This window comes from Panicum virgatum, chromosome 3K (genome assembly GCF_016808335.1).
Source record: "Panicum virgatum strain AP13 chromosome 3K, P.virgatum_v5, whole genome shotgun sequence".
Lineage (NCBI taxonomy): Eukaryota > Viridiplantae > Streptophyta > Magnoliopsida > Poales > Poaceae > Panicum > Panicum virgatum.
Window position 1 is genome coordinate 18726981 of NC_053138.1, and position 22417 is coordinate 18749397.

Sequence of the window (22417 nt, forward strand, 5' to 3'; positions counted from 1 at the left end):
GCTAGCCGCTGCTGCTGCGCTAACTGCCGCTGCTGCTGCGCTAGCTGCTGCTGTGCTAGCTGCTGCTTGGGAGGGAGAAGTGCAGGAGATGTCTAACCTACAGGAAAGTACGGCTCGGATACCAGATGTTAGCAGCTCAATTTTCACTCTCATTGAGCTGAGAGGATGACACTCAAGTTGGGGAAGTTTTCTGGGTTTTTCTTCATTCACACTCACAATGCCATGCCATCCCAAGGGGGGGCTGGGGATACATTTATACAAGGGGCTGCAGGGCAGCCAAGCTAGATGCTAAGGACACTAGTCCAAGATGCTAACTGCTAGTCCTAACTGCTGTCCTAGATGCCAACTGAAAGGTAGTCAAGATGCTGTCCTTGCTGTCCTCTAGGGGCAGCAAAGCACAACGTGCTGCAGCAAGAGCATCTCCTCTTGTGCAGCCCCACAAAGACCAAGTACACAGACTTATTCATCACCAACTTCTCAGCGTATGAAGACAACATGCTCTGCAAATCGTGGCTAGAAATTAGCTGCGATCCTGTTGTCAACACCGGCCAGAGGAAGGAAACCTTTTGGATTCGTGTGCTCAACAGATATAATTCCAAATGCGGCAGCCATCCGATGAGGACCCAAAAATCCATTATGAGTCGTTGGGATCACATCAAGGCTGAAGTAAGCAAGTTCTCTGGACACATGACTGAGATGATCCGTTCCAATCCTAGTGGCATGTCGAATGCAGATAAGTCAGTGGCTGCTACTGTTGATTTTGCTAGTGTGGAGAAGCACAATTTCACTCTCATGCACTGCTGGCACATCCTGAAGGACGAGCCCAAATGGATGGAGCTTAAAAGAAAAATGGACACCCCTCAAAATAGTGATTCCAGAGAAAATGCCCCCCCAGTGTGCAGCGAGACATTTTCGATCTTCATCCCGAAAAGTCCTCATCAAGTAGCCCATCAAAAAAACGTCCCATGGGGAGGTACACATCAAAAGAGGCTAAGAAGAAAGCTGATTCAACGTCCTCTGAGTACTTGTCCAAGATGCATGATCTATCTGTTCAGAAGATTGAGTTGGTCAAGGAAACAGAGGGTGAGCGCAAGACCCGGCTAGATGAAATTGTTACTATAGAGAAAGTAGAGACAGGGGAAGCTCGCGAGCACCGCAAGGTGATGCTGGACATAGAGAGGGAAATGTTGGCTCCGGATAAGCAATGACTTCAAAACAAGGCTGAAAAGAAAGAGAAGGAAGAGGACGAGCACATTTTAGCCATTAACCTTGATCAGTGTCTACCCATGCAACGCATGTACTATCAAGTGCTTCAAGAAGATATCATTCAGAAGTTGATGTCTCGACGTCGTGGACCAACTCAGTGAGGAAGTTGGTGGCAAATCATGTCAGTGGGATCTATGTAATCTGGGATCTTGTGCTTGAAATGAGAGTTTCATTTCAGCTGGTTGTGTTAAGACTTGTGACTTTCAGTCTATATATCTGCTGTTGTGTGATATGAGATCACAGCATTGTCTTCTGTAATGTTATCTGGGATTATGGTTCATAATAATGTTGTCTATGTACTTATATTTGAGAACACAGTTTATATATGCTTCTAGTTGTATCTCTTAGTTGAAACATTAATCTTTTTGTGGACACTGTTAACTCAGTATTTCTTTTACTAATCAGTTCCATATTTCTTTTATTCATTAAAGCATAAGATTCATTAAATAAGATTCACTAATCAGTTCTTTTAGCATCAAGTGTTCCATATTTCTTGATCATTTCAGCAAAGTTCAGTCCACTTCTCTAGATCATTTTATTTCGTCCAATCATAAATGTTACAAAAGAAAAAAAAGAAAAAACTACAGTTTCTGAAGCATTACAACTGAAGAAAAGGAAAAAAAACTAGATTGAACCATATCGCATCCAGTTGTGCTCTATGAGATCCTTCTGAAGTTGGATATGGCAAGCTTGGTCACGCAACTTGTGATGTGCTGCTACAAAGGCTTCTCATTCCGCTACATTTCCACCTGAAGGGTTGACTTGTCTGCCAATGTTGTCAAAGTTGGTATTGATTGCCTCAGACTTCTCATCCTCGACAATCATGTTATGCATGATAATACAAGCGGTCATAATATCAGAAAGCTGCTCCCTATCCCATCCATAAGCCGGCCCACAGATTACTGCCCACCTAGCTTGAAGAACTCCAAAAGCTCTCTCAATATCCTTGCGCGCACCCTCTTGCACAGCAGCAAAATGTTGTGTCTTCCTCTCCATAGGATGGCGAACACTCTTGACAAATGCTGGCCAATCAGGGTATATACCATCTGCAAGGTAGTACCCCATGTCATATGTCTGTCCGTTGACGGTGAAGTGAACAGGAGGTGACTCTCCTCGGATATATGCTGAGAAAATAGGCGACCTCTGCAGAACATTGATAACATTGCAGCTGCCTGGAAGGCCAAAGTAGGCATGCCATATCCAAAGGTCATGAGATGCTACAGCCTCCAAGATCATGGATGGGTGCTTCCCGCGTCCAGTGAACATGCCCTTCCAAACAGTAGGGCAGTTCCGCCATTCCCAGTGCATACAATCTATGCTACCAAGCATACCTGGGAAACCTCGTCTCTCACCCTCTTGCAGTACACGAGCCACATCGACAGGGGTTAGAGAATGCAGGTATTCCTCCCCAAAGGCAACTATAACAGCACTGTAGAAATGGTTAAGAGCCTCACGAGCAGTTGACGTGCCAATTTGCACATACTCATCAACGGCGTCTAACGGCAAACCATACGCCAGTATGCGCATTGCGGCTACCACCTTCTGCAAAGCACTCAATCCTAAAAGCCCAGTACAATCCTCGCGTTGCTGGAAGTAGCTGTCCACAGACTGAACTGCATTAAGAATGCGGATGAACACGTGACGCTTCATACGGAACCTGCAAGATAGAAAATATAAGCAACATGCACATATTGAGAGAAAAGACAATAATTTGACATGCCATGTCCTATACCTTTCACGAAACTTTTCAGAGATGTAAATAGGATTGGCAGCAAAGTATTGGCGTATGATCCTTACCTCTCCATCAGCACGTTCTCTGGGGACAAATCGTCTCACATGTATTAAGCCGTGGTAGGAGCTCTCTGCATCCATGGCTGACACCAGAATGTGTATGTCGTCATCATCATCGAGAAACTCATAATTCGGGTTATCCTCAGCAATCAAGTAACGAACAAAGGGTACAATCTTCGTCCTCCATTGTTTGGTGTATGCAATCATTGGGTATATGCAATCATTGAGTATGCATCATATACATTCATCATTCTCAGTACAGCTTCTGCAATTTAAAATAAAAGATAAAGGCAAAAAATAGTTAAGGTAGATAGAATGGTGCTGCCCTCTCATTTTGAATACATGGTGCTGTGAATTTTGCAAGGTGTCAACTGAATGTTTATTTCTATCTATTCCAAATCTTATATTTTAGAGTTCATATTCACTATGTAACCTTCAGCTAAAACCAAGCTTACATTAGTGGTACAGAAATTTATTTATGCTACTGATTGTCTCCATATAGAAAGCATCATTCTCAGTTCAGAAACTGATTTATGCTACTGATTGTCTACAAGAAGAAGTACCATACAATGCAAAAGATTTGGTGTCAGTTATCATTCACACCTTATGGCAAGAGATGATGCAACATATTCCATTCCCTGGAAAATACTGTAGATGATGAATCAAAGATGAGGTGAAGCAATCCAGGGCATTTGCTCCATGGATCAGCTGAAGTAATGCAAGTTCATTGGAATTGGGTAATAGCGCCGACGCAGAAGAGGAACACCAGCAACCACGCGGACCAGCTGGACTTGAAGAAGAAGAGGAACACCAGCGCGGTCTGGGTCTGCAGCTCCACGACCTCGGCCTCGGGATTCTCCTCCCCGCCAAGCTTGGGATCGACGATGGCGCGGCCGCAGCTGTGGGGAGGAGCGAGGGCGCGATCGCCGATGTGGGTAGGAGCGAGGGAGCGGCGGCGTCGGCGTTGGCAGCGAGCACGGGATGGATACGGGGCACCGTTGCAATTGAGTTAGGATATAGAGGATGGAAATTTTACAGGGTACTGAATATATTAGGTTGGAGGGTGAAATTTAGGGGGGTACTATTGCAGATAGCCTATTATCTGAAATTTAAATACTGTAATAGGTATCCATGTCTCAAACTCCGAAGAGCGTGTTCAGGGGCAACAGCCAACTGACACACGCCGCACAACATTGGAGCTTGTTTTCTGAATGGTCTTCTTGCAATTACGCAGTTCTTTACGAAACTGGTGAGTTCCCGGCCTTGCCTCGGAGTAAATATACCGGGTGGTTCTCTTGCATCTTCTGCAGAGACTTAGATTAACTAGCAGTAAACAAAGATGATTTTTCCTGAATGATGCAATTGTGGATTGCACGTACGAGCAATTCAGTAAAATTAGTTCTACCGCTTAGAATTGCAGGCTTGCAGCTGCCAGCTGCCTTTTATTTGCAGTTGTGACATTTCACATTTGATGGCGATCGGTAAAGGGACATTTCTCTTCTTTTTTTTTGAAATTTGTCCACAACACACTGCGAAAGCGTGGTTGTGCAGAGCACACTGCCAAACTCGATTTAGTATCCAGCACATCGTGAAATAATTTTTTAGTCTGCAGCACACCACATTGAATAAACTAAACATTGGTAGTTCAAAGGAGGATGAAAAACCCATTTTACCCTTAGGCCCACTTGTCATCATCTTCCACGCTCATTTGCTTCATCCTCCCTTCCCTTCCAAACTTTTGCTGCTGCTTTGCTTCTGCTTGCGCGAGAGTGGAGGCCGGCGACGACCGCGGGCGTGGAGGAGACCGCAATTGCGCCGCCCGTAGAGCTCACGACCGCACCGGTTGTCGCGCGGAGCCGGCGACCGCGACACCCATCCGTGCACGGCCCTGGCGACCTCCATGTGCGCGGCGGCACTGGTGGTGGCGAGCACGGGCTAGATGGCGACGATGAGTAGCACGACCATGGCGCAGAGCAAGGCAGCGCAGGTGGGGAGGGCGGAGACGAAGCAGACTGACGGTAAGGGGCTCGCGAGGCACGCACCGGCATCGAGGGCTGCGGCGGCGCGGACCGACAACGAGGGGATGGCGAGGCGCAAACTGGCGTCAAGGGGCCGAGGCGGCGCGGACCAACAGCGAGGCGCGGTGCGGACCGGCAGCAAGGCGTGGACTAGTGTCGAGGGTCCACGGCGGCGCAGATCGGCATCGAGTGGCCATGGCGAGGCACGGGCCGCCGCTGTAGAGCGCGAGGTGGGGCGGCCAAGGAGGCCACAATGGGGGCAGCGGAAGGGGGAGGGACTGCGGGAGGAAGGAGAGGATTTCGCAGGTCCAAGAGAGTCCAAGAGAGGGTAGCGATTGTGAGGAGACGGAGGGGAAAGAGAGAAGAGAGGTGAGAAAGAAGATGACAGGTAGGTCCCAGTAAAAGGCAAAACAATCCTTTTATCTAACCTCTCAGTTGAAAATGAATAGTTTATTGTATGCATGAATAGTTATTGGATGCAATGTGTGGTAGACCAAATGACGCTTTCGCGGTGTGATAGAAACAAAATCAATTTGGCCGGTGTGCTCTGCACAAAACCATGCTTTTCACAATGTGCTGGGCACAAATTTCCCCTTTTTTCCTGCCATTTCTCCCAATATATATAGAGATCTTAAAATGATTTCAATTCATGTACCTAGTCGATTTTTTCTTTTGGTAAAAAATCCAACAAAAGTTCAGCATGAAAAGAAATGTACAATTTGTGAAACGGCTGCTAACTTGGGCCAAATTCAACCAAACAATAAGGCCCATCAAACCCAAGTCAATCAAAAATCAAAATCCACTAAAACCCTCTCGTCGTCGTCGAGAGCCCCGGTTCCCCTCCTCCCCCAAAACCCTAGCCGGCCGCCCACCGTCCCGCCGCCTCCTCCTCTGCTCTTCTCCCGCCATGAACTATCGCTTCCAGAACCTCCTCGGCGCGCCGTACCGCGGCGGCGACGCCGTATTCGCCGGCGATTCCCCCGTCCTCCTCTCCGCGGTCGGCAACCGCGTCGCCTCCACCGACCTCGCCGCCTCCTCCTCCCTCACCCTGCCCTTCGAGTCCTCCTCCAACGTCACCCGTCTCGCCGTCTCTCCCTCGGGCGACTTCCTCCTCGCGGCCGATGACAACGGCCGCGCGCTCTACGCCAACCTCCGCCGCCGCGCCGTCCTTCACCGCGTCTCCTTCAAGGGTGCGCCGTCAGCCGTCCGCTTCAGCCCCGACGGACAGCTCATCGCGGTGGCTGTCGGGAAGGTGGTGCAGATCTGGCGGTCGCCGGGGTTCCGCAAGGAGTTCTTCCCCTTCCACCTTCTCCGCACATTCCCAGGCTTCGCGGCCGGCGTGACAGCATTCGACTGGTCCCCGGACTCCGCTTTCCTCCTCGCGTCCTGCAAAGACCTGACAGCTCGGCTATTGCCCGTCAAGAATGGACTAAGAGGCAAGCCCTTCCTCTTCCTTAGCCACCGCTCGGCTGTCGTGGGGGCCTTCTTTGCCACGGATAAGAAGACAGGGAGAGTCAAGGGGGTTTATACAGTCTCCAAGGATGGAGCTATCTTTACATGGAATTTAGTGGAAGGAAATGAAGACAATGATACTTCACCTCCACCATCACCAGGGACGCCGGAGCAGGGGTCGGAACAGAATGATGCCATGGAACTGGATGGTGGGAGCAGGAAAAGGAAGATTTTGGGAGAATCGGGAAATTTGGACACTACTCCACTTCATTTGGCAAAATGGGAGCTGCAGGAAAAGCACTTCTTTATGCAGTCACCAGCCAAGTTAACAGCCTGCGATTACCACCGTGAGCTTGACATGGTGGTTGTAGGATTCTCTAATGGAGTATTTGGCCTGTACCAGATGCCAGACTTTGTGTGCCTCCACTTGCTGTCAATATCAAGGGAAAAGATCACCACTGCTATTTTCAATAGTTTGGGGAATTGGCTCGTTTTTGGATGTGCCAAACTTGGGCAGCTGCTGGTATGGGAGTGGCGGTCGGAGAGCTACATTTTGAAGCAGCAGGGGCACTACTTTGATGTGAACTGCATCGCATACTCTCCAGATTCTCAGTTATTGGCCACTGGAGCTGATGATAACAAAGTCAAGGTTTGTGCAAAGCAAAAGCATTTGCAATCTCTATGATGCCCTGCACTTCTTGTTTGCTTATGCGAGAAATGAGTGTAGAATCTCACCGCACATGATTTTTTGTTATTTTGTTATGCACTCTTTTTTGCCAAGTCACTGAAACTTAAATGTTTCTTATGATTACGATGACATTTTGCCTGATCACCCAACTGCACAAGCAAGTGTTGCATAATACGGCCAGAGAAACCTTGGTCCATATTTTAGCCCAAACTACGAATCTGATTCTTCCACTTCATATGATTAGAACGGAATCCAGTGCTTGCCTCATTGAGCTGCTACTCATACCAAGCTTATTCAATTTGGTGCAGGTCTGGACAGTTTCTTCTGGGTTCTGTTTCATAACATTTTCAGAGCATACAAATGCTGTTACTGCAGTTCATTTTATGGCCAATAACCATTCTCTTCTAAGTGCCTCCCTTGATGGGACAATCCGAGCGTGGGATTTGTTTCGCTATCGCAATTTCAGGACATTTACCACCCCTTCGCCTAGGCAGTTTGTTTCTTTAACCACGGACCAGAGTGGCGAAGTAATATGTGCTGGAACACTTGATTCATTTGAGGTGTGTAAGCCGCGATCCTTTCCCCTCCAAAATTTCAGTTCAAGTTTCCTGTTTCCTTGACAACCAAAACATCTTCATGCAGATATTTGTTTGGTCAATGAAAACTGGTCGATTGTTGGATGTACTCAGTGGCCATGAAGGAGCAGTGCATGGTCTAATGTTTTCACCAATCAATGTAAGAGATAATGCTTTGCTGTATTTTGTTAATTTTTTTGGTTTTCAGAACTACAATTAATTAGAAAAAAGGCAATACTTTTTACTCCCATTTTGTTGCATTACATCATTTCCGTTCTCTAAGCTCTGTAACTTCATTGAAACAATAACTTGGCTTTGTTTGGTAGGCTATTCTAGCTTCATCATCATGGGACAAAACTGTTCACCTTTGGGATGTATTTGAGAGCAAGGGTGCTGTGGAGACTTTTCAACACTCACATGATGTTCTTACTCTGGCTTATCGACCCGATGGAAGGCAGATAGCATGCAGTACTTTAGATGGACTAATCAATTTCTGGGACCCATCTGATGGTTTGTTGATGTATACAATTGAGGGTCGCAGGGATATCGCTGGGGGTCGCCTCATGACTGATAGGAGATCTGCAGCTAATACAAGCATAGGGAAGTACTTCACTACATTGTGCTATTCTGCGGATGGAAGTTATATTTTAGCTGGAGGAAACACCAAATATATTTGCATGTATGATGTTGGAGAACAGGTCAGCAAATCTTTCTTGTGATAATTGTAACTTTGAGGCATAATTAATATCAATACTATTAAAAGTGTCCCCAATTCTTAACTTTGAGGCATTGTGATCATGCATTTTGTATATTCTCTACAAACTTGCTGGACGTCATCTATTACTGTTTTCTACCCAATGTTCTGCCGTGCAACTTAGTATCAGAAATATTGGTGTCATGAATTGTAAGGCATTGAAGTTAGCAACCCAAATCTTAAGCCACTTTCTGAATTTTCTCCTTATAAAATATTTTTTGTTGTTGTGTGAGTCTAATTGTTTGTCAGACATTACAAGGTTTGAATTTTGAAATGCGTGCGCCTTATATTTTGGGAAGTTAGATAGGGAATCACCCTGGTTTTTATGTTTTTCTTCGAGCAGGTGCTGTTGCGCAGATTCCAGATCACTCGCAATCTCTCATTGGATGGAGTTCTTGATTTTCTAAACTCAAAGAAGATGACAGATGCGGGTGCATTAGATCTCATTGATGATGAAGACAGTGATGTTGAAGAAGGAATTGATCAACATACAAGAGGAAATTTAGGGCTTGGTTTACCTGGATCAATGGCAAATCGTGGAAGACCCATAGCTCGGACAAAATGTGTGAAGTTCGCTCCAACTGGAAGATCTTTTGCTGCAGCTACCACTGATGGTGTTTTGTTGTACTCAGTTGATGAATCCTTTATTTTTGATCCAACAGACCTTGACATTGATGTTACACCTGAGGTATTTACTTCTTCGTGCCCTTCCTTGCGGCTTGTTGCCTCAATGTTATACTCAATTTGCAAATATCTGTAATTGATGTTTCTGTAGAAAGTTGAGGAAGCGCTTGCAGAAAACCAACACCAGAGAGCCCTTATACTTAGCCTTCGGTTAAACGAGGACTCCTTAATTAAGAAGTGCATATTTGCTGTGGATCCATCCAATGTAAAAGCAATTTGTTCTGCAATTCCTTACAAGTACATCCAAAGATTGATCGATGCATTTGCTGACCTTTTGGAAAGTTGTCCCCATCTGGAATTTGTGCTCCTCTGGTCTCAGGTACCATCCTCATTTTCTTCTCTCCCCTTAGCATACCATTTTTTAACTAATTATTTCCCCCCTTGTTTAATCACAGGAGCTATGTAAGGTTCATGGTCAGTATATTCAACAGAACTCCAGAACCTTACTTCCCGCTCTGAAATCGTTGCAGAGGTCTATAACCAGGCTGCATCAGGATTTGGCAGACACCTGCTCGTCTAACGAGTACTTGTTGAAGTATCTGTGCTCGGCTGGTACAAAGAATTAGGGTGTGTTGAGGTCCAGTGAGTACATTTTTGCTGATCGACATGCTTGCAGTTTCCACAGAAGCTTGATGTGTTTGCCATCCCAGAGAAAGGATGTGAGCGCAGTGAACTTCGGCATCATCTGTGAATCCTGCTGTCTGTTGGATGGGCATTCGTGCTTAATGACTTGGGCGGTGTCTTTTCTGCAGTAATGCTCAACATAGTGAAGCAACACGACTGATCCTCAGGATGAATTTGTGCAAGTCCGGCAGGAATTTGGGTGGTTTGGTCATAGTGGTCCTGGACCGTGGATAGTTGGTGCCTTTTTTTTATGTATTTTCCATCGTTGTATCAGGATGGCATTTGCATCCACAATTGAAAAAGGAATGTTGCCCAGTTTTGTTAAAAAAACGAGATACAAACTGATAAAAGCATGCAAAATGTTATGTGATCTCAAATACAAATTGATAAAAGCATGCAAAACGAGATACAATGGAATTTGATAACTTATGACTGTTCTGCAGGCTGCGGCTGGTGGTTGGTGCTGGTTTGTTGTGAGAGAAAATTACTGCTGAATGACTGGTGGCTGGTGCTGGTTTGTTGTGAGAGTAAAACACTGTTGGCTGGCTGGTGAAGCAGCAAGTAGAACAGAGCCTATGTTCAGGGGCCAAAGTGGACTTGACTATGTTATATTCACTGCTGTTATCGTTTCTGCCGTGCCTGTGATGCTCTGATCGACAGATGTACATCTGAAATGTCATGCGTTGGCATGGTTTGCATGCGACGTGGATTTTCCAGAGCCTGGCAAAAAAGTTGTGTTAAATATATAGAGCCCATTTGGCCCATGAGCCCAATGGAATATATCTAACGGGGCCCAAAGGCCCTTCCTTCGGACCGAAGCGAGAGCACACACACGCCAGCGGGCTCAGAACACAACCGGAGTCCTTCCTCTACGCGAGCAGCGCGACATCACGCGCCTGCACGATCTCCTCCCGTGAGCGAGATCTCACCACCGCAGCCATGGCGGGGAGGTACAACCAGGGGTACGGCGGCGGCGGTGGCGCGTCCATGGAGGTGGTCAGCACGCCGAACCAGGAGCTCGCCCTCACCAACTGCGCCTACGTCTCCCCAGGCGACCTCCGCCGCTTTCCCAACGCGCTCGCCCTCGTCGCCGACGTCTGGGTCTTCACCCTACGATATCCTTTTCTAGATGAGTCTCGTAATCGATCCGTGCTATTCTGAGATCTCTCGCGCACGAGCCTGCCTGGCGCTTTGATCTGGTCTGGTAGCTTCAGTTCGGATCCCGGGTGTAGAGAATTCCGCGTCGATGTTTTGATTTCGGTAGCATATATTTAAACTTCTGGCCATCTTGTGGTGATGAGTCGGAAATTCGATTGCATTGAAATTTCGGTCGTCGTAGAATTAGTCCCAGCATCGATGCCCCATTTGGCTTAAGTAGACTTGTAGTCGACTCCACTATTCTAATTATGGCCGTTTAGATAAGGGAATTGGTAGCTGTTACTGAAACTTTTGATCTGGTCCTTGCCATTTGCTTGCACTGGAGAAGCCTTAAATGGTGAACCAATTTCGAAATATACTATCATGATCTGTTTACTTAGCATGTTAGCATGCTAGTGTTGTACTGTTATTTATCATTCTAATGCTGTGCTCAAGTTTTGTAGTCAGTTCACCAATGTGACTATTGGTGTTGTGGCCGCAAAATCTTTTTATTTCATAAATAACATAACCTTGCTTCAACTTTTAGAAGATTTAGCAGATTCCTGTGCGAATTTGATAATATTGTGTCTTGTCCTTCCTAAGGATTTTTACCTTTTCCTTGTCATGTTTGATTCTTAACAAATGTCCACTGCCCATGATGCTGTTACAAGTGGACGCATTGCTTTGAATGCTATTCAGCGTCGGCAGGCGAAGGTTTCAACTGGGGATTCTGTTACCATTAGCAGGTAGGAAGTTTTGACTGCCCACTGAAATAAATATCTTTATGGTGCTGTGTTGCTTTACTGTTTAACATGATAATGTTCTGTCCAGTTTTGCCCCTCCTGATGATTTCAAGTTAGCATTGCTCACTTTAGAACTAGAGTATGCCAAGGCAAGAGCCAACCGAAATGACGAGGTAAGCTATAACTGTTCATGGTGCAGATCTTACTTTGTGCTTGATCAATGTGGTCTCATGCATTATCTTGGCTTCTCAGCTGGATGCTGTTGTGCTTGCCCAACAACTTCGGAAGAGGTTTCTGGATCAGGTATGGCACAATCAGTTACCATAATTTCTCCAAGCAGTGTTCATTTTCATTGGGTTAACTTTAATGTGAATGCTATTCATGATATGTCATTTGTGTGTTAATTGGATTATGGATTGCTGTAGTTTACTACTGTCTACTTATTATATGCCCTAAATGTTGATCTGCTGGTTTTGTTTACAGGTCATGACCTCAGGGCAAAGGGTGCCATTTGAATTTTATGGAACAAACTATGTATTCACTGTCAATCAAGCTTTGCTAGAGGGTCAAGAGAGTTCCACACCGTTGGACAGAGGATTCCTATCAAGTGATACATACATCATATTTGAGGCTGCTCCTAATTCAGGAATTAAGGTTCTTCAAAACGTCCTCTATGATTGTTAGTACTCATTTTAGTGGCGGATGTGGCACAAGCATGATCTATACCCTGTTTTTGTTATATTGTAGGTGATCAACCAAAAGGAAGCTGCTAGCAGCAAGCTTTTCAAGCATAAAGAGTTTAACCTAGAAAAATTGGGGATAGGTGGGCTAAGCGCTGAATTCACTGACATATTTCGTAGGGCATTTGCTTCAAGAGTATTTCCTCCTCACGTTGTTAGTAAGTAAGTATGGTATATACTTCACTACTTTTGCTATTTTTTGTAACTTTATGTCCTTTTTGCTAACCATCAAATTCCGTAGATTGGGCATCAAACATGTAAAGGGTATATTGCTATATGGACCTCCTGGTACTGGCAAGACTCTTATGGCCCGGCAAATTGGAAAGTTGTTGAATGGAAAAGATCCCAAGGTATGGATTACAAGTCTGCCATTTACCTAACTATTTGTGCGATGCCTGTCGGTACCATCCGTTTTCTATACGTACTTGAAGGACATAGATTCAAAACTTGGATTGAGGAAGTTTGTTATCGATTTTTGATGGATCAGAACTGAAAATAACTTTTCAGGTACTCTCAGTTTTGTAATTGTAAATACTAATTCAACGAAAAAGCTATAATCCTAGTCCATGTTGTGTCAATAAATTGCCTTGTACTATTAATAGTATACTTGAATGCTGGTGAGGTAGCCAGTGGCCAGTGGGTCTTTACTTGTTTGATTTGTCAAAACTAACACCATAATCCCAGATGCAAAGCTAGAAAATTTAACCTGCAGGCTCAAGTATATGTTAGTCATATTGTCCATATGTAAGAGGGTTTGTAAAAACCTGTGGAGTTAAAAAAAAAGCAGTCATTTGACTACACAGATTTTACCTTTCTTCTCTACTGCATAATGCTAGATGTCTGTCCATTAAGTCTCTTACATACCTAATATCTTTTTTCCAAGCTCAGATTGTGAATGGACCTGAAGTTCTGAGCAAGTTTGTTGGAGAAACAGAGAAGAACGTGAGAGATTTGTTTGCTGATGCTGAAAATGAGCAGAAGACACGAGGTATGTTACCTCATTAGGAAAAGGCTTCCCATATTTATTTGTGGAATGGACCCTTTTCAAAACATCATTCTTTTGACACAGGTGATCAGAGTGACCTCCATGTTATCATATTTGATGAAATTGATGCCATCTGCAAGGTGAAGTTCTGTTACCTTTACGTCATCATCTGTATTCTACTATTTTCATTTGCCTGCAGCTTTCACATAATTCCATATTTCTCAAATACAACATGGTGCCAGATCAAAAACTTGGATTTCAACTATCATATCACTAGTCCACTAGATAAGCACAGGGTGCTCTTATCAGTTTAGATCTCAGTAGAGTCTGCAAGGGTACTAGTGCTTTTCTCCATTGTACTTGTTGCGTTCGAGAAACAAATTCGTTTAATTTGTTACATAAGTCCTTTAACTCCCACATTGAACTCTTTCATCTCTGTAGATCTTCTGTAGTTTGCAACTTTTGTCAATTGGATGCACCACTGCACTGCATAATTCAATCATTACAGCATCATTCATTTTCATTTAACACAATAGCCAAGTTTGCCTAAATGAAATCTAATTGTGCAGTCTAGAGGATCAACTCGTGATGGTACAGGTGTACATGATAGCATTGTAAATCAGCTCCTGACAAAGGTGCGTTCTCTAGAATCTGTAGTTTACATTTCTTTTATGCTCTATACATTTATGTACTGAGTTATAATCAAAATTTGTACCTTTTAGATAGATGGTGTTGAGGCGTTGAATAATGTGTTGCTTATTGGGATGACAAATCGTAAGGATTTACTTGATGAAGCTTTATTGAGGTAAGCTCTGTTTCTGTTTACTTCATTTTCTAGTTATTTCGTGAGCTTTATTGAGGTCAGTTCTGTTTCTCTTTGCTTCATTTTTCTAGTTATTTCGTGAAGTCATCAGTTTAGTAGTTTAGGGCCTGTTTGGATGTGTTGTTCTATAAAACAGTGGTATGAAGAAACTGTAAGTTTAGAAACAAGAGGGGTGCACAACCACTGGTCAGAAAGAAAAGATGCCCTGGTTGGAGTTTCTAAAACTACAAATAATACTATACTGTTTTAGCAAATGCTGTGATTTTCAAAACTACAAGATTTGTTGCACTCAAACACCTTATAGCTTTCCAAAACCATAGTGTTAACTTTGTATCCAAGCAGGCCCAGTAGATCCAAATGTGTCATAATGATAGTGGAGTTGCTTGATAAGATAAATAGGTATATTAAATGTGTCTAACTGTCTATCAATGAATGCAAACTAGATCCTGAAAAACATACTAGATCATGGAATCGAGTCCATGCAGTGCTAGTTTGTCATTTATTTCGCACCTTCATTCACTCTCTGGTGTTGATTGCTTTATGAATTCTGCACCTTAACAGCAGTTACTTTACTTCTGCATAAGTTCATTGCTCTGTGTTGCAGACCTGGACGATTGGAAGTTCACATCGAGATAAACTTGCCTGACGAAAATGGTCGTTTGCAAATCCTTCAAATTCATACAAATAAGATGAAAGAGAATTCTTTCCTATCTCCGGATATTAATCTTCATGAGCTAGGTCCGTCTTTTTTTGGTGAATTAATATACTTTCAGGCATTGCATTCACAATAGCAGAGGTTTCCAGTATTTTCCATAGCATGTACTAAGTTGGCTGAATCGTGCTAGTGCTATCGTTGAACTTGTAATATTTGAATTTTTCTTTTCAAAATAATTATTGCAACATGACTTCTGTACTTAGCAATCAGTTATTATTGCAAATTATTTATTTATCGAATGGATTAATGACCATTAAAACTATATCCAAATGACACCTGATCTTCTGAATGAAGCTGCACGGACAAAGAACTACAGTGGAGCAGAGCTGGAAGGTGTTGTCAAAAGTGCTGTCTCATTTGCTTTGAACCGGCAGATAACCATGGATGACCTCACTAAACCTTTGGATGAGGAAAGCATTAAGGTCACTATGGATGATTTTGTGAATGCACTTCATGAAATTACTCCTGCATTTGGTGCTTCTACTGATGACCTCGAAAGATGCAGGTGTGTGCTGTAATATCTTTGAAATTAATTTAGCAATATGATATTTGTACATATGTCAAATGCAAAATAACTGGCTTCTTTTAAGGGTATTGCTGGGATCCACTCTCGTTGCATACCACATATCTTCTTTCAATGAGTCCATGGGTCTTTTTTTTTTCTGTGTAGATTTAGGTCTCCTTCTGTCCATGTTCTATAGAGCTCTACACACTTTTGTTGAATATCTGAAACTTTATGGATTCTTTTCTATCTTTTAGCTAGCTTAGTAGGACGTTCTCTCTTTTTTTATTTTTGGGTATAAATATTTTTTGTGCTGTGTCATGGACAATTTAATTTGACACTAACTGATTGCATGTTGTAGCATTTTCAGCAGCTCAGCATATGAGAGTTATTTGCTTAGTTTCCTGTCATCCTGTGTGTCTTATTTATAACTACTGTTTGCCTCCATGTTTAGTAGAACAAAATTATTGTTTGGTTTTATCAACGGCTTCATCTTTATTTGAAAATATGCAGATTGCGTGGTATTGTTGACTGTGGCAAGGCACATAAGCACATTTACCAAAGAGCTATGCTTCTTGTGGAGCAAGTTAAAGTAAGCAGAAGTAGCCCACTTGTGACTTGCCTCTTGGAAGGTCCTGCTGGAAGGTACAGTATCTAAAGGCTAAAGCTTGTCCTCGTTGTCTTTAAAAACTTTGGTGGAAACTTATGTCACGTTTACTGCTTCAGTGGTAAATCAGCTATGGCCGCCAGTGTTGGCATTGACAGTGATTTTGCGTATGTCAAAATTGTAAGTTTCCTTTATTTCTGGTTTTCCTACATACTCAATATTAAGTTATAGGACTAAAATTCTGAATTGTGCTTTTCACTATAGATATCAGCAGAAACCATGATTGGTTTCAGTGAAAGCAGCAAATGTGCACAGATTTGCAAGGTTTTTGAGGATGCATACAAATCTCAATTCAGCATCATAATTCTTGATGATATCGAAAGGTACTTGAGCTCTTGATACTAAAAGAGTACTCACTGCCATGCAAACCTATGTACTTCCCATTTTGCTTCGACCGTGTTATTAATATTCTGATATGATCTTGTAGGTTACTGGAGTATGTGGCCATTGGACCACGCTTCTCAAATTTGATCTCACAAACTCTTCTGGTTCTCCTCAAGAGGGTCCCTCCTAAGGTTTGCATATTGCACTTTAGTACAGTATTATCCTTGAGAGCTGCTAACATGTTGGAAATTGATGCTACCTGCTCTTCTTTTTCCTTTTCTGAAAATAAGGTGAAATCCCCCTTTCCTAATCTTATTTCACCTGCATACCTCTTTGTATTTTGCAGGGAAAAAACTTGCTTGTTATTGGAACAACAAGCGAGGTAGGCTTCCTAGAATCTGTTGGAATGTGTGATGTGTTCTCTGTGACCTACCATGTTCCCAAACTGAAAAAGGAAGATGCCAAAAAGGTAAGAAAAATACCATAACGGGTTTGTTGTCTCATGAGTAGTTGGAATGCTATATACTGCATTTGTAAGATTGTGGCAACATGGGCACGTGGCAGGGATACTATGGAATGGAATAAACTGCTTTATTGCTGTTCTCTGCATATTTAATGATCACAGCATAGTTTAAAGTTTTTGCCTTGGATTTGTTAGGTGAACGTTTTCTGTTTTTTTCTGCAGGTGCTGCAGCATCTTAATGTGTTCGATGAAGGAGATCTTGATGCGGCAGCAGAAGCACTGGACGATGTAACCTTCTTTCTAGGATTCTTAGTAGCTGTTCAATCAAAACCCTGAATGATCAAATACTGATAATGCTTCCTTGCTGCAGATGCCAATCAAGAAGTTGTACACACTTGTCGAGATGGCTGCACAGGGGCCAACAGGGGGAAGCGCAGAAGCAATTTATGCTGGAGAGGAGAAGATAGATATCAACCATTTCTTTAGCATCTTGAGTGATATTATCCGTTATTAAGCATGCTTGGAATGGAAATGGACTGTTTGGTGTCCAACTAGGAATTTGTTTGCACCTTTACTTCATCACTACTGTCACCCTCACGGTGTGTAGAGTGGTTTGGTGAGTTGTGTTTCTTTGATGCGCCTATCCGAGCTGTTGCTGTTGTGCTGATTAGATCATAGGTGAATTACACGATGTAGCATTTATGTATTTTTTCCCCAGAAAGATGTACTCCATTTTGTATTGTATGCTGATATGTATACAGTTGATGTGGATCCAGATATACACCACAGAATAGAACTGAATTTGATTCTCTTTCTATATCGTTACAGCTCTCTCCTTTGTTGATGTTAGATACGAACAATCTGTCATCTTGAAAGGTCGCAGTACAATTTACAGTGATAGTCGTTTGGCTTTAGTGGCTATAACTTTTTTTTTTTGAGATCCGCATGTCTATAATTTTGACAAGCCATCTATGAATGCTAATGCTTGCTGGAAGTACAAGGATTGTGTTGAGTATTGCGCAGTGGGTACCTTACAAGCTTTGATTATGGTTAAATAGATGGCAAAATTTCTTGTACATGTATTTCTAATTTCTATTCTTCATATTTATATCCTTTGCTTTGGCTTGGTCCGGATCTTCTTCTTGAAAACAAAAATGTGGACGTCATCACGCAATCCTCATGAACTTAGGATAAGAAAAACAAGGGGACAGAAATATCAAAGAAATTTGTGAGGAATGTGTGTAAAATGGAGAACTATGAAAGTGAAACACTAGACCAGAAAGAAACGCCTTTCTCTCTATATTAGAATCGCGCTAATGTGTTCACTATATTGCTTAGTTATACTTGCTCATAAAATGTGCTCCTTATAATTATGATTTATGAACTTGGATACTGAAAACATGTCTATTTTACAAGTGTGTCACTAGCATGACTAAGACTGCACAAACAAAGCTAACTGAACAAAGCCAGCTTCTTCCCGGTGACACGGACGGAGAGGGGTCCTGTTGCTCGTGCCTGAACCGTGGGTTAGACCCGTACAGCAGCTGAACGCCCTCGATGTCGTCTACGCTGAGCTCCACCTTCCTTTCCCCGAAGTTGATGTACGGGTACATGACCGCCTCCGGCGACGACGAGTGCCCGATCTCATGTATCGCCACGGATTCCAGGTCTATGGCCTCCGTTTCGCTGTCCGCGTCCAGTGTCCAACGCTCCGCCGCGTTGAAGTGGACCCGCCCGTCCTTGGGGCCGTAGGCGTGGGCGACGACGCCTTCCTCCCCGTCGAACGGCGACCCGTCCCCGTGGTCGCCCTCGTAGAAGCCCACCCTGATGTCGGCCTCGTGGTAGGAGTCGATCTCGACGAACTCCACGGGGATGACCTTCGCCCACCACGCGAACGCGCTCCGGAACGCGGCGCGCACGGCCTCGGGCGGCAGGTAGTAGCCGGCGGTGGCCGCCGACGAGACGGAGTACGTCAGCAACAGAGGGCCCGGCCCGGTCCACCGCGGCTCGCCGTCGAAGAAGGTGAACCGGCTAGCCGCTGTGTCCGACATAACCACGGGCACGCCGCCGTCGGAGACGCCGCAGCGCGGCGAGGTGATCCGGCCGAGCGTGGCGGGGTCGAGCCGGCCGGTGACCGGCAAGCCGAGCCTCGACTGGTACTGCTTCACGGCCGCCTCCATGCTGTCGTCGAACGCGTCGTCGTGCTCCGCCCCGGGACGCAGGTACCCGAACCACGCCAAGTGCCTCTTCAGCTCGGCGAGGCCCGCGACGCGGCTGCCCCGCCCCGCGCCCTGCAGGTGCTTCAGCGAGCGCAACGGCGCCGCGCCGTCCGGGCGTCGGTGCAGCCCCGCGGCGGCCGCCGGCGCGGGGCGTGCGGCGTTGGCTCCGTGGCGGCACGAGAGGATGCTAACCAGCAGCGCCACCAGCAGGAGGCACGCCGCCGCCCGGCGCGACGGGAGCATCGGAGCCACGCTGCTGAGGTGGTAGTACGTGGCGGTCGGTTTATTCTCGTTAGCTCGACGGACGCGTCGGGGTCAAAGCGCAGTCAACTAACTGTTTTGCTTCTAATTGCGCCGTCAAAAGTACGCTGCTCATTTATTATCAATACAGAAGACACGGCTTTGTTGAGGCATGTCGGATTCGGATTCCTAATCTCCAGCTGGCCGGCAGCTCTTCCGACTCCGACTCGACGGCGACCTCCGTTCCGAACTCGAAGAAGGCACCCATAAAACGTCGCGATCCTTCTCAGAATGGCCGCCCCGATCCAGTGAAGCCCAAAACCACAGCCGCGCTATGGCGTGCCCCACCTCGCTCCTCCCCGCGGCGGCGCCGTTCTTGCCGGTCCCGTGCCACCGCGCGCCGCAGCTGTCGCCGTCGGCGCGGCCGTTCCAGCCGTCGCCCCGCGTCGTGCTGGTGCGGTGGACGCCGCCGCCTCACGGGTGGTTCAAGATTAACTTTGACGGATCCGTCTACCACGACGGCTCCGGGCGCGCCAGCATCGGCGGCGCGATCCGCGACAGCGCCGGCCGCGTCGTGCTCGCCTTCGCCGAGCCGACGGAGCACTCGACGGTGGGCATCGTCGAGGCGCGCGCCATGATCCGCGGCCTGCGCCTCGCGCTCGGGCTGGGCGTGCGGCGGGTGGTGGTTGAGGGCGACGACCTCGTGCTGGTGCAGCTGCTGCGCGGCGAGGAGACGCAGACGAGGATTCCGGCAGCAATGCAGGAAGAGATCGTCGGGCTGCTGCTACGCTTCGCCGGCTGCGACGTCCGCCATGTGTACCGAGAGGGGAACACGGTGGCGCACACCCTCTGCCGCCTGGCGTACCACGGCCCGGGGGTGTGGGTAGGGATTGTGCCGTCCGCCGTGTTTGAGAAGGCCGAGGATGACCGGCGTGGCGTGCTGCACGAGCGCGAGGTGGTCCGGCGACCGGCGTAGGAGGTTCCCTGACTTCTCGGGGATCGAGCAAGACTAAAGGCCGATAGATGCAAGACGAGAAGATCGACGCGTGTGCGCGAGGAAGGAAGCCAGAGCTCGGAACGACATGGTGCGCGGCAGGGCTGGTCCGGCGACCGGCGTAGAAGGTTCCCCCTGACCTCTTGTGGATCGAGCAAAGAGTACTAGAAGGCCGACGCGAGACGAGAAGATCGACGTGTGTACACGAGGAAGGAAGCCAGTGCCCGGAACGACATGGCGGCAGGGCTGACCGGTCACCGGTGCATCTGAGGCAGCAGAGAGGGAGGCGGCGGAGGGCCAGCCGGGCGACCGGGCCAAGGACGTGAGAGCAAGCGTTGCAGAAGTGGCCAAACCCTGCGCAGATCAAGAATGGCCCGAGCAAGCGCTCGATCAAGCGAGACTGCTTCGGATAGTCATTACTGTAACTTCATCCCTATGATTAACAGTTTTAACTCTTGAGGTATCTGTAAAGTTAATAATGGTCCTTGAAACATAGTTTTAGTTTGGTTTCCTAGAATTCTAGAATCAACACATTGACTGCTAATTACGGTGTCAAACAAAGTCAATTTTCAAAACCAACTGCAGAACCCATGCGCTAGGAACCCTGACGAATCTAATGAAGCATTTGACCGCGTGATTAGAGTATGGTTACGGTAGCATTACTGTAGCAAATCATCGATCAATTACCATCATTAGATTCGTCGCGAAAAGTTACATCCATCCATGAATTTTTTTTGCAAATATACTTTATTTAGTACTCCATGCATGCGAGATTCTTTTTTTGGGAAACGTGCATTCTAGAATCCTAGAATGAAATAAACAGGGCATCTTGCAATGCGTATACGACCATTTGTCATTCAGATGACACGCTGACCCACGAGCTCAAACTAGAATCAGATGACAATGCTACAGTTGAGACAGGTGGAAGGAGCGGCGAATCCGTGTCCGGGGCCGATTCCGGCGGCTCCCCTCTTCTCCGGCGTCCCTTCCGGCGCCGGCGAAGCAGGGGAGCGGGGAATCGGCCGCCGGTTGTGCATACTTCCTAGGTAAGTAGATCTAGGGTAGTTTAGGTTTGGTCCGTGGCGCCGTGGTCGCCTGTGATCTTTTGTTCCTCGGCGGTGGCGGTGGTCCGGTGAGCATCGACGAGGTCTCTCCTCCGTCGTTGCGCTGGTGTGGATGCGGATGCTGCTGTCTGGAGGGTGGTGTTGCCGGTGCTACTTTTGGGCTGGCGAATAAATTTCCTCGAGCTCTTCGATGTCGACGATGGCGGAGCCGGCTTCGGCGGAGGCATCTTCCTCACCGAAGATGTTGCGAGGTTCGGGGTCTTTCTTCTTGCGAAGGGGAAGGATCTGTGCTCCCCCTGGGGCTGCTTATTCCTCGTCGGTGACTCCGTCGCCGGCGGTGGATCTCCTTCTAGGCCGCCGGCTCTGCCTGGGAGCGGCAGCGCTAGCTTCCCCTCTGGTTGCCTGGCCTTGCCGGGGCTGGAGGGCTCTGCTTCGTTTTCTCCGCCGGGTGGATCGCCGATGTTCGTTCTGCGTCTTAAATCCATCTTGGTTGGAGCTACGGGACGGTGGCTCTTGCGGCTTCATCAAGCATTGAGGTCTTCCGGCGGAGGAGACGAAGCTCCAGGCTTCAGGTCTGCTCGTGCTTCACGGCTGGGCGGACTGTCCGTTTCTGCTTCACGGCCGGGCGGAACAATGGAGGGGAGGAAAATGAACCGGGCTCCGAGGGATCTCCTTGTAATTTTTCCTTGTGCCAGGGTCTTGGTTGTAAGAGGGGGATGTACTGTGCTCCTTTTTAATATGGCCTTGTTTGGTTAGGGGTGAAAAAGTTTTCATGAAAACTTTTTGCCTCTTTGACCACTAATTAGAGGTATTAAATGAAGTCTAATTACAAAACAACCTCCACAATTATGGTACTGTAGCATGTGCTGTAGCTAATAAAGCCTTTGACCGCATGATTGGAGAATGATTAGGGGTCGGTTACTGTAGCATCAATGTAGTCAATTATGGT

The 22417-nt window shown here is 46.3% G+C and overlaps 5 protein-coding genes across 7 annotated transcripts; 3 read left to right on the forward strand and 2 right to left on the reverse strand.

The window, feature by feature from the left end:
* Positions 1-1777: 1777 nt before the first annotated feature.
* Positions 1778-4056, reverse strand: LOC120698095. 3 transcript variants are annotated; one of them, XM_039981578.1, is made up of 3 exons: positions 3661-4056; positions 2999-3322; positions 1778-2923 (listed from the first exon to the last, which is right to left on the reverse strand). In XM_039981578.1, the coding sequence occupies exons 2-3, from the start codon at positions 3262-3264 to the stop codon at positions 1996-1998; spliced, it is 1194 nt and encodes a 397-aa protein (XP_039837512.1). In that variant the 5' UTR covers positions 3265-3322; positions 3661-4056; the 3' UTR covers positions 1778-1995. The 3 variants fall into 3 exon arrangements, with proteins under 3 accessions (XP_039837512.1, XP_039837513.1, XP_039837514.1); XM_039981579.1 differs by having other exon boundaries at positions 3626-4056; XM_039981580.1 differs by having other exon boundaries at positions 3064-3322; positions 3661-4054.
* Positions 4057-5881: 1825 nt separating this feature from the next.
* LOC120698096 (periodic tryptophan protein 2-like) lies at positions 5882-10277 on the forward strand. The gene is made up of 7 exons (XM_039981581.1): positions 5882-7176; positions 7524-7775; positions 7858-7950; positions 8117-8488; positions 8888-9232; positions 9320-9547; positions 9624-10277. Exons 1-7 carry the CDS (start codon positions 5983-5985, stop codon positions 9792-9794), a joined length of 2655 nt encoding a protein of 884 aa, XP_039837515.1. The 5' UTR covers positions 5882-5982; the 3' UTR covers positions 9795-10277.
* Positions 10278-10666: 389 nt separating this feature from the next.
* Positions 10667-17772, forward strand: LOC120698097 (vesicle-fusing ATPase-like). The gene is made up of 20 exons (XM_039981582.1): positions 10667-10967; positions 11640-11735; positions 11821-11905; positions 11985-12035; positions 12216-12386; positions 12480-12634; positions 12714-12822; positions 13361-13460; positions 13542-13597; positions 14027-14092; positions 14180-14262; positions 14885-15018; positions 15290-15500; positions 16011-16142; positions 16224-16284; positions 16369-16487; positions 16592-16679; positions 16835-16957; positions 17174-17239; positions 17322-17772. The coding sequence occupies exons 1-20, from the start codon at positions 10792-10794 to the stop codon at positions 17463-17465; spliced, it is 2226 nt and encodes a 741-aa protein (XP_039837516.1). The 5' UTR covers positions 10667-10791; the 3' UTR covers positions 17466-17772.
* A 578-nt stretch (positions 17773-18350) lies between these two features.
* On the reverse strand, positions 18351-19413 carry LOC120701285 (metalloendoproteinase 1-MMP-like). Its single transcript, XM_039985399.1, has one exon. It carries the CDS (start codon positions 19411-19413, stop codon positions 18361-18363), a length of 1053 nt encoding a protein of 350 aa, XP_039841333.1. The 3' UTR covers positions 18351-18360.
* A 331-nt stretch (positions 19414-19744) lies between these two features.
* LOC120700683 lies at positions 19745-20386 on the forward strand. The gene has a single exon (XM_039984928.1). The coding sequence runs from the start codon at positions 19745-19747 to the stop codon at positions 20384-20386; it is 642 nt and encodes a 213-aa protein (XP_039840862.1).
* Positions 20387-22417: the final 2031 nt, after the last annotated feature.